We start from the raw sequence: 18,789 nt of genomic DNA, 5'->3' as shown, positions 1-18,789 counted from the left end.
CACTATTGTGCGCATGACGAGGACCGACCATCTCAAAAAACTCACCAATAACTGTCTCCCACCTAAGTGCAATGAGATACTTGACGATGGAAGAAAAACTCGTGGCGCCGCTCCTCATTGGCAATCAGCTTCTATCGAGCCTCCTACATCTACTCCTCCATCCAAGGGCTACCCAATGAGTCGTGACGCTCCTGCATGCATTGTAACGAAGCAATGCCCTGCCACAGCTGCTTCTCCTCCTCTTAAGCCAGAGCCAAGCTAGTTGCCGATGCCTGGAGGAAGAAACAGCTAAGCTCCACAAGGCAAATGGCTGCTCTAGCAGCATGGTCGTCCGGTGTGTCCAGACTCGCTGTGCAAAGCGCCACAACCTGCCCTCTGAGCTCTGTATCCAGCACAATCCTCTCTAGATTGTGTAGCATGAGACTGTCACTCCGCTAGACAATGTTCGTTGCCACCACAAGGATGACTTGGAGAGTGACCACAGCTGATCACTATGATGCACAATCCACACATCAGATTGCATGAGGGCATAGACATTGCCAGCTAAAATGCATTCCAATCTGGTAGCAGCAAGATTCCAATCAGAGAAGCGGGAGACTTGAGTTACACAGCCACACAGATAGTTTACTGAGGAGATCTGGAGAGAAACAATCCTAGAGACAGATTACTGATTTCTGCACACCAGACACTGGACAGATAGAGGAGCAGCCACCATTGCAAAGCTCAACTCATACTCACCCCCGTGGTACTCTCATTGACCGAGCATTAGAGCTAGGGAGATCAAGACGCCCACGACTGAGGAGAGGAGGTTCACAGCATCAACGAAGACTACAATAGAGGATTCAAGCCATACTATCTCGACATCCAGAGTACACAAGAGGATGGATTCATCACCCATGCGGTACTCTCATTGACTGAGCATTGGACTAGGGAGATCGAGACGCCCGCGACTGAGGAGACGAGCTTCACAGCATTGACGAAGACTACAATAGAGGATTCAAGCCATACTATCTCAACATCCACAGTACACATGAGGATGGGTTCATTACCCATTGTATCTTTGACACCCATAGTATCAGTGATCACACATACCACACACAATTCCAGCTAGTAGCACTTCTAGATTCAGTATAGTATCTCTTTTTTTTGTACTCGGACATGGTATCAAATTCACCACTTTGTAACACATTGGTCTCATAGGTCATTTTGGCCTTTTAAAGGCGTTAATATATCATTTCATCTCTCTCTCTCTCTCTCTCTCTCTCTCTCTCTCTCTCTCTCTCTCTCTCTCTCTCTCTCTCTCTCTCTCTCTCTCTGCGTCACTCAAAAAAGATCTCGCCGAAGCACAATTAAGCAACACACTAGAAGAGGGCGAATTGCAACCCTCAGTAATCGAAGAAATCAATACTATCAAGGAGCAAATACGGGCCATCAAAGAGGGAGAACAGCAACACAAAGAGATGACCACTTCTTGGGTGGATGTTCTTACAAAAACGCAGCAGAAGGTGGATGAAGCCAAGAAATGGATCGCCGTGGCCAAGAAAGGAAAAGGCAAGGAGATAACGTCCACATCCACACCCACTATCATTAATCAGACACTAGAGGAGGAGCAAAGAAGACGTGTGCGCGCTTTACATGTGAGAATTTGCGGTCTTAAAGACAAAGGCAATGTGGACGAAGAGGTAAAAGAACTCATGGCCTTGATGGGGGTTCATGAGCCGACGCACACAAGAGCCTGGAGAGTGGGCAACATAAAGAAAAATGGAAGCAGTGGGGAAACCTCAAAAGAAAGGGCACTCATTGTCCGTTTTCCCTCCATGGAAGTGAAGAAGTCCTTCTTGAAGAAAAGGCCAACTCTTAAAGAGACGGGCATTTTTCTCGGGGATGATCTTACTCTCTCGCAGATCGCTCATATGCAGGAAGTAATGCCGGAGATTAGAGCGGCAAGGGGGAAAGGCAAGATTGCCTTTTACCGAGATGGAAGAGTTGTAATACTGGAGCGACGCTCCACATGACGGTGCGAGACTTATGGGACCACACTCAAAGTGGCAGCCTGGAACTGTAATGGATCCATGCGTCTTGATGTGGGTGCTTTTGAGGATAGCTTTACTGGAAGAGACATCATTTTTTACTCTGAGACGCACCAGGCCCCTGGGCAATCCATGCCTCACATCAGTGGATACAGATAGGAGACACGCTCAAAGCACAGAGGACGGGGCTCAGGGGGAGTGGCAGTGTTATTTAGAGAGGATTTGTAGCCATTGATACATATAGCCCGCAGGGATGAGCAGGCTAGGTACATGTGGGTAAGATTGAAAGCAGAGCCAGGCAGATATCTCTACCTTGCTATTTGCTACTTCCCCCCGAGTACGTCGGTCTATGCATCAGCCAGAGGACAGTCCCCCTTTTCTATTTTGGATGATGACATATGGGAGTTCTCTTAGAGATGGTGACATTATCATTCTAGGGGACTTCAATGCTAGGACTGCCCATCACCAGACAGTGTTTTATGATACTTCAGAGGAGATGCTGAGAGAGCTAGATGTTGTAGGGACGGTCGTGTCCAGACTATCCCACGATGCGGAATATACTTAATATGGACGACAGCTGACAGACATGGGCACCGCACATGGACTGGCCATCTTGAATGGCATACAGAGGTTTCCTGCTTCGGGAGGCTTCACATGCTTCCCACACAGACATGGAGCTAGCACAATGGACTATGTCATGGCACAACCGAGCCTCATCTCTAGTATCCAGGACCTCACGGTTGGACCCAGACCTGTTGGTGTGGCAGTGGATCATGCTCTTGTATCGCTGACCATTTCTTTTCAGTTTAGTGTAGCACACAGGCTACGGGCAGCAGCCCCTACTCGCTACACCTTCACGCGGGAGACGGACTCTGTACACATAGATGGGATCTACAGACGCCTGTGCACAGAAGAGCCAAGGCGACCTCTGGAGGAGCTTACTACTATACTGACACAAACACTACATGATGCAGCAGCAAAGGCATACCCACACACCCAACCTGAGCAGAGACGCCGTTCAGGGAGCATGCCCTAGAACAGTTGGTATGATGAGGAATGCCGGGACACTAGAGCTAGACTTCAGAGGGAGGTGCTTTTGGGGAACATCACTCATAGGCAGTCACAGATTGACTTCCGACGCTAGTGCGGCGGAAGAAGAGGGCATTTTTGGCTCGCCTAGAGCAGGATCTATACCAGCTATTCTTGAGTCAAGACTCACGTGAGGCGTGGAGGCTCTTTCATGAGCACTCCCCCCCCCCCCTGCCATCACTTCTACAGAGGCCTGGGGCCAGTATGCATCATCTTTGAACACAGTTCCTGAGCAGCCCCCCCTTCCCGAACCCCCCAGGATCCATGCCCGCACACATGTGGTTTTTTCACCACTGAGATGGTGATGAAGGCCATTGACACGATGAAGACTGGGAAAGCATATGATCATGATCGCTTAGTGGCTGAGCATGTCATGCATGCCAGAGATTTACTAGCAGAGCTTCTAGCAGTTATGTTTAACCATGCCATGTGTGAGGGCTTGCCTGATACCTGGAGCCTATCTACTATTGTACCAATCTTCAAGTCGGGAGACCCTATGGAGCCTGGGAACTATCGCACTATCATGATTGGACACACATTGGCACGGTTGTACGCATCTATTCTTGAGCAGCAGCTGAGTAGATGGGCAGAGAGAGAGGGGATGCGCGCAGCCGAGCAGGCAAGTTGAGGGGTTTTCTACTCTTGACCATATCTTGACACTCGGAGCCATCATTGAGGAGGGCAGATCGCGTGGGAGACGGATCTATTGCAGCTTTGTGGATTTCCGTAAAGCATTTGACACAGTGCCCAGAGCGAGATTGATGCGCAGATAACAGCAGATGGGAGTACCCACAAAGCTCATTTGGGGGGTCATGGCATTATACAGGTCAGTAGTGGGGCATGTACGCACCCCAGAGGGTCTATCCACACTGGTTTACTCCACTATTGGGGTGAAGCGGGGCTGCCCGCTCTCTCCTACTCTATTTGGTATGTATGTAGATGAGCTTTCTGACTACATTGAGAGAGATGGTGATAGAGGTGCACAGCTAGCAGGGACATGGATTCCACTATTGTTATATGCTGATGATATTGTTTTGATTTCTGACTCTCCGGAGGGGATGCAACGTCAACTGGATGCTTTGCATAGGTTTGCCCAAGAAAGTGGTTTGTCCGTCAACCTTGGTAAAACCAAGGTCATGGTTTTTAATACCACCCCACAGTGGATCAGGAGGTCAGCGCCCGCCTTCACATACGGACAGGAGAAGGTGGAGTATACAGATGCTTACACTGACCTTGGAGTGGTTTTCAGTGGACCAGCATTTTCATTGAGGAGGGCAGCAGAGACTAGATTGACCAGAGCCCATGCAACATTGGGTAAATTGGAAAGGATGTGTTCACAGCTTCAGTTTCAGGAGCCTCGGACGAAGCTCTGGCTCTTTGACACTTTGGTGGCCTCTGTATTGCTCTATGGAGCTGAGATTTGGGGACCTTCACTGGACCATCACGGGAGGACAGGCTGCAGTGATGGATGGGGGGACATGGGGAAGCCTCTGGTCTCTATGATCTCACGGCTCATTAAGGCCAACACTTCAGTACCACGTGCTATTATACGAGCAGAGCTAGCTGCCTCCCCACTGGTGGTGGAGGCGCTCACCAGATCTGTCTCCTTCATACACCGCATGTGGGAACTTCCCAGAGACAGATATGCACGTCTTGCACTTGAGTCCTATCGACAGTTAGCCGTGCAGGGAGATACAGCATGCTGGTATGGGGAGATGACGTCATGGTTTCAGGCACATGGGTTCAGCATAGACAGATTGCCTCCTTTCCAATACTCACTGGATGCGCCCTCTGTGACTCTTACACAATCCGAGATCACCATGCTCGTTCGCCACGACTTGACTCAGCTAGACACCAAGAGGACATAGATACAGCCAGTACACGAGCTAGGCACGAAGATGGCTTTCTACAGAGAGCATCTCCTCCACCTTACGGAGGATGGTTTTGTGACGAGGCCCAGATACATGGACAATCACTTGTCTCATGGGATACGATGTGCTATTGGCCAGATACGCACATCTTCACACCAGCTGCGGATCGAGACTGGGAGATACAGCGGAATACCAGTAGAGGCCAGGATATGCCCCCTGTGTGACATCGAGCCTGAGACAGAGTTGCACTACACATGCCACTGCCCCGTCTACTACGAGATACGAGGCCGCTTCCATTGCTTGTTCAGAGAGGGCTTTGGACCATTCTCTAGAGTCATGCGGTATGAGGATCAGAGATGCCTGGGTTTGTTTTTCCTCGAGCTACGCAGACACAGAGAGAGCTTGATGAGAGGAAAGACTAGCCAGTCTCACAGACAGATCACATACTTCTTTAGAGCTGCCACTGGACACCCGGAGGAGTTACTACCACAGCAGAGCTCGTCGCTTTACACTAGAGGCATACTAATCGACCGAGCGACTGAGCTGGGGACATCTAGACGCCCACGACTACGGAGGACTAGACAACATCGACAGAAGCTGCAGTAGAGGATCCAGGTCACTTTGGCTCGACATGCAAGACGCCCGATCAGACTCCTGACCATGGAGGAGATTGATGAGATCCGCCAGCGACTGATGCTGAATCTCCTGTGATCTAGTTATCCCAGCTAGTTGTTTTAGCAGATTAGTCCACACTCAGCAGTCTAGGATTTCATAGTATTTTATTTTGTGATTTTGTGCATCTTGTTACGCTGACTTTGTATCAGATCCACCACATTGTAACTTTCTGGTCTCATAGGTCACTTTGGCCTTTTGAAGACGTCCGTCCGTCCATCCATCCAATCCATCCAATCCATCCCATCCATCCATCCATCCATCCAATCAATCCCATCCATCCATCCATCCATCCAATCCATCCCATCAATCCCATCCATCCATCCATCCATCCAATCAATCCCATCCATCCATCCAATCAATCCCATCCATCCATCCATCCATCAATCCCATCCATCCATCCATCCAATCAATCCCATCCATCCATCCATCCATCAATCCCATCCATCCAATCAATCCCATCCATCCATCAATCCATCCAATCAATCCCATCCATCCAATCCCATCCATCCAATCAATCCATCCAATCCAATCCATCCAATCAATCCATCAATCCCATCCATCCATCCATCAATCAATCCCATCCATCCATCCATCCAATCAATCAATCCCATCCATCCATCCAATCAATCAATCCCATCCATCAATCAATCCATCCATCCATCCATCCAATCAATCCCATCAATCCATCCATCCATAAATCAATCCCATCCATCCATCCAATCAATCCATCCATCCATCCAATCAATCAATCAATCAATCAATCCATCAATCCATCCATCCATCCAATCAATCCATCAATCCCATCCATCCATCCATCAATCAATCCCATCCATCCATCCATCCATCCAATCAATCAATCAATCAATCCATCCATCAATCCATCAACCAATCAATCAATCCCATCCATCCATCCAATCAATCAATCAATCCATCCATCCAATCAATCCCATCAATCCATCCAATCATTCCATCCATCCCATCCATCCATCCATCAATCAATCCCATCCATCCATCCATCCAATCAATCAATCAATCAATCAATCAATCCATCCATCCAATCAATCCATCAATCCATCCATCCATCCATCCAATCAATCCATCAATCCCATCCATCCATCCATCAATCAATCCAATCCATCAATCCATCAATCCATCCATATATATATATATATATATATATATATTAATCCCATCCATCCATCCATCCATCCAATCAATCCCATCCATCCATCCATCCAATCAATCAATCCATCCATCCATCCAATCAATCAATCAATCCATCAATCCATCCATCCAATCCATCCAATCAATCCCATCAATCCATCCAATCATTCCATCCATCCCATCCATCCATCCATCAATCAATCCCATCCATCCATCCATCCAATCAATCAATCAATCAATCAAACCATCCATCCATCCAATCAATCAATCAATCCATCAATCCATCCATCCAATCAATCCATCAATCCCATCCATCCATCCATCAATCAATCCAATCCATCAATCCATCAATCCATCCATATATATATATATATATATATATGGGACAGCCAGAGGAGCAGCCATCATTGCAGAGCTCGGCCCACACTCATTCGACCACTACCGGCACTCTCATCCACCGAGCACTAGAGCTACTGAGATCCAGACGGCACTCTCATCAATCGAGCACTGGAGCTACGGAGATCGAGACGGCCATTATTGAGGAGAGGGCTACACAGCATCGACGGAGACTACAGCAGAGGATTCGAGCCATACTCTCTCCACATCAAGAGTGCATATGAGGACGGATTCTAGTAGTAGAATCATTGTTCTAGTTCTTTCTTTTGTACCCAGACATGGAATTAGATTCACTATTCTCATAGGTCATTTTGGCCTTTTGAAGACGTTAATATAACAATTCATTTCATTTCAGTACCACGTGCCATTATCCGAGCACAGCTAGCTGCCCCCTCACTAGTAGTTGAGGCGCTCACTAGATCTGTTTCCTTCATACACTGCTTGTGGGAACTTCCCAGAGAGAGATACGCCCACCTTGCACTTTAGTCCTCTCGACAGGTTAGCCACGCAAGGAGACACAGCATGTTGGTATGGGGAGACGACGTCATGGTTCCAGGCACATGAATTCAGTATAGACAGATTGCCCCCCTTCCAGTACTCACTGGATGCACCCTCTTTGACTCTTACACAATCCGAGACCACCAGGCTCATCCACCAGGACCTGATTCAGCTAGACACCAGGAAGACATGGGTACAGCCAGCACAAGAGCTGGGCACGAAGATGGCTTTCTACAGAGAGCATCTTCTCCAGCTTATGGCGGACGGTTTTGTGACGAGGCCCAGATACATGGACACCCACTTGTCTCATGGGATACGCTATGCTATTGGCCAGATATGCACATCTTCACACCAGCTACGGATCGAGACTCGGAGATACAGCGGAGTGCCAGCAGAGGCCAGGACATGCCCCTTGTGTGACATGGAGCCTCAAACAGAGTTGCACTACACATGCCACTGCCTCGTCTACCACGAGATACGAGGCCGCTTCCATTGCTTGTTCAGAGAGGGTTTTGGACCACTCTCAAGAGTCATGGGATACGAGGATCAGAGATGCCTAGGTTTGTTCTTGCTGGAGTTGCGCAGACACAGAGAGCCTGATGAGTGGCGAGGCTAGCCAGTCTCAAAGACGGATCACAGACTTCTTCAGAGCAGACACGGGACAACCGTAGGAGCCACTCTCACACCAGAGGCACACTGATCGACCGAGCGACTGAACTGGGGAAATTCAGGCGCCCACGACTGCGGAGGACTACAAAGCATCGAGATGGAGGCTACATCAGAAGATTCGGAGCACTCTGGCAACACATGCATGACGCCCGGTCAGACTACTAACCAACGACCGATGCTAGATCTCCTGTGATTCAGCTATCCCAGCAAGCCGCCCATTTTTGCTTAGTTCACATCGACCAGTCTAGGATCCCATAGTATATATCTTTGTTTTGTATTGTTGTTATTTTGTTACTCTCACTTTGTATCAGATCCACCACCTTGTAACTTTCTGGTCTCATAGGTCACTTCGGCCTTTTGAAGACGTTAACATTTCATTTCATCTCATCTCATCTCTCTCTCTCTCTCTCTCTCTCTCTCTCTCTCTCTCTCTCTCTCTCTCTCTCTCTCTCTCTCTCTCTCTCTCTCTCTCTCTCTCTCTCTCTCTCTCTCTCTCTCTCTCTCAATGGGTCAGGAGATTAGTACCTACTTTCAAATATGGTCAGGAGATTGTGGAGTATACAGATGCATACACTTACCTGGGGGTAGTCTTCACTGGGCCGAGATTTTCTTTGAGAAGAGCAACAGAGACTAGACTAACTAGAGCCAGTGCGGCTCTAGGAGGAATGGAGAGGATGTGTTCACAGGTTCAATTCCAGGAACCTAGGACAAAGTTATGGCTCTTTGATACTTTGGTTGCCTCTACTATGTTATATGGGGTGCAGGTTTGGGGACCTTCTATAGGCCAGGATGGGTGGAGGCGTATGGAGAAGCCCCTGGTATCTATGATCTCTCGGTTGATTAGAGCCAAGGTTTCTGTACCGCATGATATCATTCGAGCGGAATTAGCTGCCCCCCCTATGGAGATTGAGGCGCTCACCAGATCAGTCTCCTTTGTACACAGTCTGTGGGATACTACCAGAGACAGATATGCCAGGGTGGCTCTAGAGTCCTCCAGACAATTAGCTCTTAACGGGGATACATCATGCTGGTATGCTCAAATGACATCATGGTTTCAGACACATGGTTTCACCATGGACAGGTTGCCTCCTTTTCAATACTCTCAGGCACCCTTGAGGTCTCTGACACGGGTAGAGATTAATAGACTCATCCGTCAGGATTTGATCCAGCTGGACACGAGGAGGACATGGATAGAGCCGTTACAAGAGTTGGGCACAAAGATGGCTTTCTATAGAGAGCATCTTCTCCACCTCACGGGGGATGGGTTTGTGATTCGACCTAGCTATATGGACACGATCTTTCGCATGGTTTGCGTTGTGCCATTGGCCAGATACGCACGTCCTCACATCAGCTCGAGATTGAGACTGGCAGATTCAGAGGGACACCAACAGATAACAGAATATGCCGCTTATGCCATCTAGAGCCAGAGACAGAAGTACATTACATATGTCATTGCACAGTGTACTATGAGATACGAGGTCGTTTTCACTGTCTATTCAGAGAAGGTTTTGGGCCTCTATCTAGGGTCATGAGTTATGAGGATCAAAGATGTCTTGGGCTTTATCTACTTGAGTTACACAAGCATAGAGAAACCTTACTAAAGAGAGTTGAAGAGAGACATCCCCAGAGACAGATCACAGATTTCTTTACACTAGATACTGTACACCCAGAAGAACAGACAGAGGAGCAACCAGCGACGGTGGAGAGGTCTACCCGCACTATTGGCATTCTCATAGGCCGAGCATTGGAGCTAGGGAGATCTAGACGACCCCGAGGGAGGAGAGGAGCTACACAATTTTGAAGGAGGCTATGGCAAAGGATTCAAGCCATACTCTTTCGTCGTCCAGAGTGCAGATGAAGATGGATCTCTACTCCCCTCCCATATTGTCTTCACATTGTACTGCTGAGTTTAGGATCCCGCAGTATTTATATTTTGTTATCCTAGTTTAATTTATTTTGTTAATCTGACTTTGTATCAGATACACCGCATTGTAACTCTCTGGTCTCATAGGTCACTTTGGCCTTTTGAAGACGTTAATATAACATTTCATTTCATCTCTCTCTCTCTCTCTCTCTCTCTCTCTCTCTCTCTCTCTCTCTCTCTCTCTCTCTCTCTCTCCATGGAGGAGATTGATGAGATCCGCCAGCGACCGATGCTGGATCTCCTGTGATCTAGCTATCCCGGCTAGCTGTTTAGCTGCTTAGTTCACACCTAGCAGTTCAGGATTCCATAGTATTTCATTTTGTCATTTTGTCATCTTGTTACTCTGAATTTGTATCAGATCCACCACATTGTAACTTTCTGGTCTCATAGGTCACTTTGTCCGTTTGAAGACGTTAATATAACATTTCATTTCATTTCATCTCTCTCTCTCTCTCTCTCTCTCTCTCTCTCTCTCTCTCTCTCTCTCTCTCTCTCTCTCTCTCTCTCTCTCTCTCTCCCAAATCAGCTAGCACGTAATACGTACGCATGAATGTATGCCTAGGATATTGGCAACAAGGAAAGAAGGTACATTAGCATTTTAGAGAGGTGGGAAGCTCGTTAATTGGAGCGTCACTCCAAATGACGCCGAGAGAGTCGAGACCCATGAAACCTCTTTGAAGCTAGTAGTGTGGAATTTTAATGGAGCTCTAAGATCAGATGCAGTGATCTTTGAGAGCGGATTCAAAGGAATAGATAACATTTGCTACTCAGAGGCACATCCAGGTCCGGACGACAAACTTCCATAGTTACAAGTTTCACTTGGGAGTCTATTTTCAAAAAGTAGACACGTACTGAGCATAGCACCCAGGTTCAGGAGGAATAGCGGTGCTTTTTAGGACAGAGCTACACAGTATATACGTATAGTCCATGAAGATGAGCAAGGCAAGATAAATGTGGGTAAGAGTGCATACAGAGGGACGAAGAGACTTGTATATTGCTATATGCTACTTTCCTCCAAACACATATCCGTACACCTTGCTGAAGGGGCAATCGCCTTACATCTTGATGAGGATATTTCGAAGTTCCCGAAGGATGGAGATGTCATTTTACTTGGAGTTCTCAATGCTTGGTTTCAGCACGAGGTCACTCTTGGGTCTACTACACATAGATAGACGGGCATACTCTCCCGACGCCTCATACGGATGAAGAAGAGAGCTTCCGTAACTTGGATAGAGAGATATTTTTAATAGCTATCCTTGAATCAGGACTCTAGAGAAGCTCGGCAGCTTTTCAAAGATCATTCTCCAGTCACACCAATCATATCCCTTGACACAAGGGAGCAGTATGCAGCTATTTTATACACAATGTTGGGCAGCTTGTCCAGTGTAAACCTCCCAAGTGTGCACTGATCTGCTGACTATAATAGCCCGCCGTACAAAAGGTGTAAAAGAAAATTTGAACAATCCCAAAGATCTCATCATCTTCTTCAATATAAACGGTCGTGTCATCCACACTCGTGATCCCTCCCCTATTTGGGCAGTCAATTGCTCTGTGATCAGATAAAACACTCTCTCTCACATCAAATGGCTTTGTAAAATTGAAGTTTAAATATTTTTCCTTCCATCCTGAGCATGCCACTCAAACTGCCAAGATCAGAAATTGTATATAGTATGATAAAAAAGATGCTCCACAACAAAAAAAAAACTTGCTTCAATGAGCTTATCTGGGATAATTACAAATTTGTGAAACAAAATCTTTTGACAAAACATCTTTAGTTCCGACTCACTGGTGTAAGATACAAAAACCAGGCAATTAGAGGAAACATACCTTACATAAGGCATACAATCTCAAAAATAAAAACACACTTTGCGAATAGAAACCCACCCTCATGATCAAATACAACCTGAGCAAAGAAATTAAACAATTATAGAGAACATGTCAAAAAGTGCAATGTTCAGCTCGCAGCTTAAATTAATTAGCAAATTGAAATTTACCGCTATGTGTGAAGGCATCAGCTCAAAAACCTTCAAAACCTGTTACAGAGAAAATGGAATTCTAATTGATACCTGTATCTGCCTCGTGTCACTCATCTGATTCAAACATACTGCTATCAATCACTTAAAGCATGAATGTGTAGCATTCACTACAAGTTTACCTATGCTACTTGTGCCTGCCCATGTAATTGTCAAATTAAATAAGGAGATCCATGGAATGCCAATAAAGCTCAACATCAAATGTAGTTCCAGCAAGGTAAGAAATTCTATCACCCAAGGTGTCTTGCATCTGTAACAATGAGGGATTCAACACCTTGGATTGAAGGTGCTTGGGCAGACTAGGAGGATGCAGTGTCTTCTACTTTAGCTTTGAAGCAAAGCAATAACAAGAGGTGATCATGTTGTAAATATCATAATCAAGCACAAATGATACCTCACATGTGAGACCATAGTTAATTTCCCTTCAGAGTTGTCCGCAGTTGAAAAAGAATTCAGAACTTACCGTTGAAAGAGCCGTAAACACTGTCAGCACCCAATCACTATCACCAGATGTACCACTAATTTGTCCACCATGTTGTAATTTAGCTTCAGCATTAAAAGACCAAAATTGTTTTACGGCCAGAGTTCAGCACACAAAAGCATAAAATATAGATGTCCGGCATTGGAACATCAGCAGATGGGCAATTTGCCAGAAAGTGACTGTCATACCCGTAATTTTGTAATAAGCTCGATAGACAACGGCCTTCCCATCTATCAAGATCACCCTATTTTCTTTGCTTGTTGCAGTTTCTTGTGGCAGATTTGTAGTAGATGCTGCAGTGGATTGTTGCACAAGAGGTTGATCATCTGGTAGAGCTGCCAGTTTCTTATTCTGAAAGTCGACAATGAATCAATTATTGAGATGAACCACACGTCCACTTCAGGATACTATTTTGCAGGCAGTGAAAGCCATCATCAAATACTACATACACATTTCTCTGCCGGATAGACTAGCAACATGAAAACAGATAAACAAAGAAGTAGAAAGAAAGGAACAAGGGTTTTATTAATGTCTTCTAGAGGCTGAACTCGGCGTAAGATAGAAATCAATGTAAAACTGACATAAATCCTCTGATATCCTGAAAGTAACGTGAAGAAAACTAAAACTTGAACAAGAAAAAGGGGGCGACTGGATTGTACAAAAGCTTGGGAAAGTAGGGTGGATGAGGATGGAGCTCTGTCACCAGAAGTTCCAAATGCATAAATATATGGGTTGGACGTACAATCATGATATGCATAATCTAGCTAGCTTCATCCTGTCCCATCTTGGGGGTGTATGAAGGTGTACAATCCTGATAAGCATAATCTAGCTAGCTCTGTGAAAAATATGCCTAGATCTGAACAAAACTCGTTGAGTCTCTCCTCCGACTCTTGATGGTGTGAGGCTCTGAGAGTCTAGGTATCCAAAAGCCTGGTGTCACGAGTTGTTACTGTCATTACAGTACCTTCTTAGTTCCTCATTCATCATATGTGCAGATTTGACAAATGACCAACAAAAGTCTTCTGCAAGCGTGGTGGGTGCCCTCTCATCAAACGGTGCATCGATACGCACACAGCGGCTTCTACTTAAATCGTTGGGCTTCTAAAACACTTGCCATGTCAGCAATTTACTTACAAGTCTAAGTTGCTATGAAACTGCTGATGCATCGACAGCCAAGCAGCATCAGCCAGCGTAACTATTCTTTGCGTACAACAACATTGTTCACACTTCGACAGGGAAGGCACCATTTGAGATAATCGAGGGTGGCAAAACAGTTCCTCCCATTTTGTGCACCAAGGAAAACACTTTTCAGGGAGATCACTTTGTTCAAGATCTGGAGACTGCTTGTCCGAAGGTTAAGGAGGCTTTGCACAAGTCTCAAAAACGGCACAAGAAGGCAGCAAACAAGCATCTCCGCAACTTGCAATTGAAGGGGATTGGGTGGTTCTTCAATTTGAGAAGGGATGCCTTAGGAAAATGAAGCATAAGGAGAAGAGTTTTTGAAAGTTGATTATGAGATACTATGGGCCCTTCAAGAATTCTGAAAAGACCAACAATGTATCCTTTCGACTCGAGTTTTCGGATACTTGGAAGATTCACAATGTATTCCATGTGAATCTATTATGACCTTTCAATGGAGAAGTGCCAAAGAACAGCGTGCTTGTGGAGCAACAAGAGATAGCAGAAATAGAAGAAATTATTATCCCTGAGCATATCCTAACACACAAGGAAAGGAAAGCAATGGGTATGTTGGTCTGCATGTATTTGGTCAAGTTCAGAAATTATCCAGCTCTTAGTGGATGGAGGAGGACCTCGCAGATACTCGTGATATATTAGAGCTTTACCTTGAGGCTTTTGGTTTAGCTCCGACAATTCCAAGAGTGCACATTGAATTAATGGGTTGATTGAGAGTCCTCTGTTGAGTGACTTTATGATATGTACATAAAAAGCTGCCATAAGTGTGGGTGTGGTTAGAAATTCCTTAAGACCTGAATGAAACATGTACTCTCTTATCTATTGTTTTTGTCCAAGTTTGTGTTAAAGATTGAAATGATTGCAATATTTTATCTTGTTGATGTGAATCCGGAGTGACAAGATTTGTTGCATCAAGACATCTGTAAAAGATCAGTGCTGTCTGGATGTGATGGCTAGATAAGTCATAATGATCACTGTTCATGTCTAAGATCCCGACAAGGATAGTGATGTGAATGTGATTATTATTGTTCAGCGCCTCATGTCTTTGTGCCCCTCCACGTATGACAGCTCAAGCTTGCAGCTTCCTCTCCTACCATCTTTGTTGTCTTCCTCTCAAGTCTTTTTATGTGGCTATGTAAAGCTCAAAAATAGTCAAAGAAACAAGGTGGTGAACTCAATCATCTATTCAACATCCTCTAGGTTCAGGGTATACCATCTCACAAAAGCAGCTGAGAAGACTTGGTTGAGCCTAGAATTGACCACATGCTGGACGAATTACTAAGTCACAGATTTGGTGAACAATTCTTGCTGCTCAACCACAACATCCGGCGCACTCTGCACTGCATGTGTAAGCGGCTTGCTGTTGCAAAGATGGTAATCTCACAGCAACACACGAATAGAACAGAAACTTTAACACTTGCACTTCAAAACTCAAATGTAGTTTCGCTTCTAGATGCACAGTCTTGCACCCCTTCCAGTACTTCTTTTTACATTGAAAAGCACATATTACAACTTCCGGGGAGTCACTTTGCACTGTGTGACCACACACTGATTCGCAAGAGTTGACCCTCAAGGCTCCTTATAAAGGCACCTGGTCCAAAAGCAAATGCTAACCCACAAGCATCTACTTAAAAAAAGGGCGCCTAATAGTAGGTGTTTACACTATTGAAAGTGCCCAGACAAAAACTGCCACAAACTCTTGCAAATAGAACCCCAATTATATCATGAATTACGAGTGCCACTTTTGTAAGTATACGGACTGCCACTTCATCATCTCTTACGAGCTCTCTTCTTATTGTCTCTAGCTGGCGGGTTTAAGTGCCACCTCACCATGTTTGTGACATATGCCCTGTTAAAATAAGAGTAATCGCCCTCGATTACATCTGCAAAATAGACAGCAAACAAAGAATATTCAGTAGACACTGACTCTATGCTCGCACACACTCGGGGTGTGTCAATGGGGTGCAGGAGCTCTCTTTTATAGACACTTACACCCTCCCGAAGGTAGTCCTTCTACCTGATGCTCCTGCATGCGGTCGGAGATGCTCTCAAACTGACCCCTGAGTGTATGGATCAGCTACAACCAAATGTCATGAACAGTCTCTACCGGTGGGATAGGGTGAGGTGAGCCACGAAGATGCGAAAGCAGTGGGCCCGCTAGATGAACCAGTGTGTCAGGCTGCAGATGAGTTCCCAACACCAATCTCTATCATTGCACCACTCCTGAGGGATGAGCTCTGTGGCAAGCTGAAGTGTAGGTCGACCCCCTGAATCACTATCATCTTGCTAGTGGAAGCCATCTCAAAACGGAGCATAGGGCTCGTGAGCGTGGACCAGGCTGCAGCACCCCAAGTGTACTATCGAGTTGAGGAAAGTGTTGGCATCAACCGAAGAATCCGAAGCCAAACCTGATGTGCCATGGGACAGTTCCACAGATAGTGACGCTGACTCTCCAAAGGGTGGCCACAGACTGCCGAGAAGCCGCTGTGTGCCAACCAACTCCCAACTGCAGTAGCTCTATGTGCAACTAGCCACTGAAACATGGTAACTGTCCTCGGCTGCCTGCTGTCCCACATCGGCTCCTAGAATCCCGACAAGAACTCGACTGTGAGACCCTCCTCCTACCACTAAAGTGCTGCAGGCGAGGGAGCCTCGCTCTGTGCTGCCAGTTTGTGACGCCCTCAGGGGAGGGGCTGGCGACGATGAAGCTAAGGTGGAGGGAGGCTCCTCAAAGGACTCTTGGGCGGTGTGGCGAGTCCTTCCCTGTTGACGGTGCGCATCTGCTGCCAGGCATCAATTGGTTGGTCGCTAGCCTCTATCGAAGTGCCAGAGTGTGTCGTGGGTACCTGTTTGTTGGGCATGTTCAACCTTGGGGGACTGAGCATGCGATGCGGGTCGAGATCTCCTGTGAGGACAGGCCTTCGCTAAATGGCCCATCTGTTTGCAAATGGCCCATCCCGAATACTCCACCCTCTGACGTAGCCACGCACCACTCACCAAGGCTTTCTTGCAACTTCGGCGCCTACGGCCTTTCTTCACCATGGTTCAGGGCGTGCATAGATGGCACTGCCAGCCACTAGAGTGGTTGTTTCCTCCTCCCATCTCGTGATTTAGCCTTCATTGTACATACTTTATCTCCTCACTGGGAGAGTATCCCCATTTTTCTGATGTAGCCCTCTCTAGCAGAGGTTGGTTGTAGCCTTTTGGGTATTTTATTAACCAATGGAAGGATCTTTTTCTTGCAAAAAAAAAAACTAAAATGAACATCAGTGTCAAAGGATGTCAGGCATCGGGCGCTATCTGAGGATGTACTGCATCAGTCAATGTCCGCCTTTGTAAATATAAGTATCGGGTATCACCCATGTCATGCTAGAATAGTTGTGATCCTCTGATGGAGCCTCTGTCGATGTCATGGTGGCCCCCATAGACGTGGGCATCTAGCTCTCCCAAGCCCAATGGCTCTGTCAGTCAATATACCTCTGGTATAGGTGGACTCTGAAATCTATTGTGGAGCTTGCTCATCTGACTACCGAGTCTCTGCTCTAAAGAAGTCAATGATCTCCTTCTGTGAATGTCTCCCACTATCTAATCTTCTCAAGAGACTCTCCTTGTGTCTGCGAAGCTCAAGCAAAAACAACTCGAGGCATCTTTGATCCTGATATCTCATGACTCTAGCCAATGGTCCAAAGCCCTCTCTGAATGAACTGTGAAAGTGGCCTCATATCTCATAGTGTACAGAACATGTGATGTAACTCCGTCTCTGGCTCTATATAACACAACTAGCAAATCCTGATCTCTGATGGTACTCTCCTAAATCTGTCAGCCTCAATCTCTAGCTCATGTGATGATGTGCGCATTTGACCAATAGCACATAGTATCCCATGGGATAAATCAGTGTCCACATAGGCAGGTCTAATCACATATCCATCCTCCGTGAGCTGGAGAAGATGCTCTCTATAGAAAGCCATCTGGGTGCCAAGCTCTCATGTCGGCTCTATCCATGTCCTCCAAGTAATCTCGGTCCGTGTGAGGAACAAAGAGGGTGCATTGGAAAGGGGGTAGTTTTTTGTTAGGTGCAGCGGAAGTGAATGTTGAACTTTGCTCAAGAAGAGTGCTCCGAACTGTGCTCAAGGGTTCCTTTTACTTACGGAAGGGAGAGCCTTCCGTTCCTTTAGTGAGAGAGTGCAATGGACACAAACTAAGTGAATGGACACTGTGAATGAAGGTGTTGAGACTGAGAGATAGAGAGAGAAGAGAATACGACACCAGAATGTTGTCATACCCTCCTCCGAAGGCCCCACTCTCTATGGCAAGAGCGGTCTACTTATGATTGCACAAATCTCTACAATGCTTGGTCTTGCCGACGATGTCGACGACGATGAGGACGACGTGAATCTGAATATGCTAAGGGCTGAAATCTGCAAATCTTTATCTGCTGAATTCTGACTCTATGTCGATGACGACGATGCGACGACGACGCGCTGAAAACGCAGATGCTGAAATCTGCGTTTTTCGGGCTGAATTTGTAAACTTCGCGAGATCTTACCATGCGACGAGGATCTGCTGTGGGAAGGTGAGATCTGCGAGGTTCGGGGGTTCTACTACGGGTACTGACTGCTGAAAACTGAAAACGCTGATGCTAACTGAGATCTTGTCGCGAAGATCTGCAAAACGTTGATGGTCTCAAGCTGATGCAAAAACGCTAGGGCTGAAAATCTTCCTGCGGTGGGAATCTGCTAACGCTGGGGCTGATCTGCGGTTGTTC

General features: G+C 46.4%; 1 protein-coding gene across 6 annotated transcripts in view; it reads right to left on the bottom strand.

Moving 5' to 3' along the window:
* LOC147444038 (uncharacterized) overlaps positions 1-18,789 on the bottom strand; it is a 162,676-nt gene that overhangs the window by 90,672 nt on the left and 53,215 nt on the right. For all 6 annotated transcript variants that reach the window (XR_015190010.1, XM_086526780.1, XM_086526783.1 and 3 more), the window contains exons 3-6: positions 13,019-13,181; positions 12,813-12,895; positions 12,311-12,349; positions 12,201-12,219 (exon numbers count right to left, since the gene is read on the bottom strand). Coding sequence is in view for 5 of the 6 variants with exons in the window: in XM_086526780.1 (XP_086382906.1) it covers positions 12,201-12,219; positions 12,311-12,349; positions 12,813-12,895; positions 13,019-13,181 (304 nt within the window). In the remaining variant the exon portion in view is untranslated. The remainder of the gene's footprint in view (positions 1-12,200; positions 12,220-12,310; positions 12,350-12,812; positions 12,896-13,018; positions 13,182-18,789) is intronic.

This window comes from Adiantum capillus-veneris, chromosome 13 (genome assembly GCF_014529385.1).
Source record: "Adiantum capillus-veneris isolate H3 chromosome 13, ASM1452938v2, whole genome shotgun sequence".
NCBI lineage: Eukaryota > Viridiplantae > Streptophyta > Polypodiopsida > Polypodiales > Pteridaceae > Adiantum > Adiantum capillus-veneris.
The sequence above is the reverse complement of the archived record's forward strand: the minus strand, read 5'-3'. Positions and strand labels throughout refer to the sequence as shown.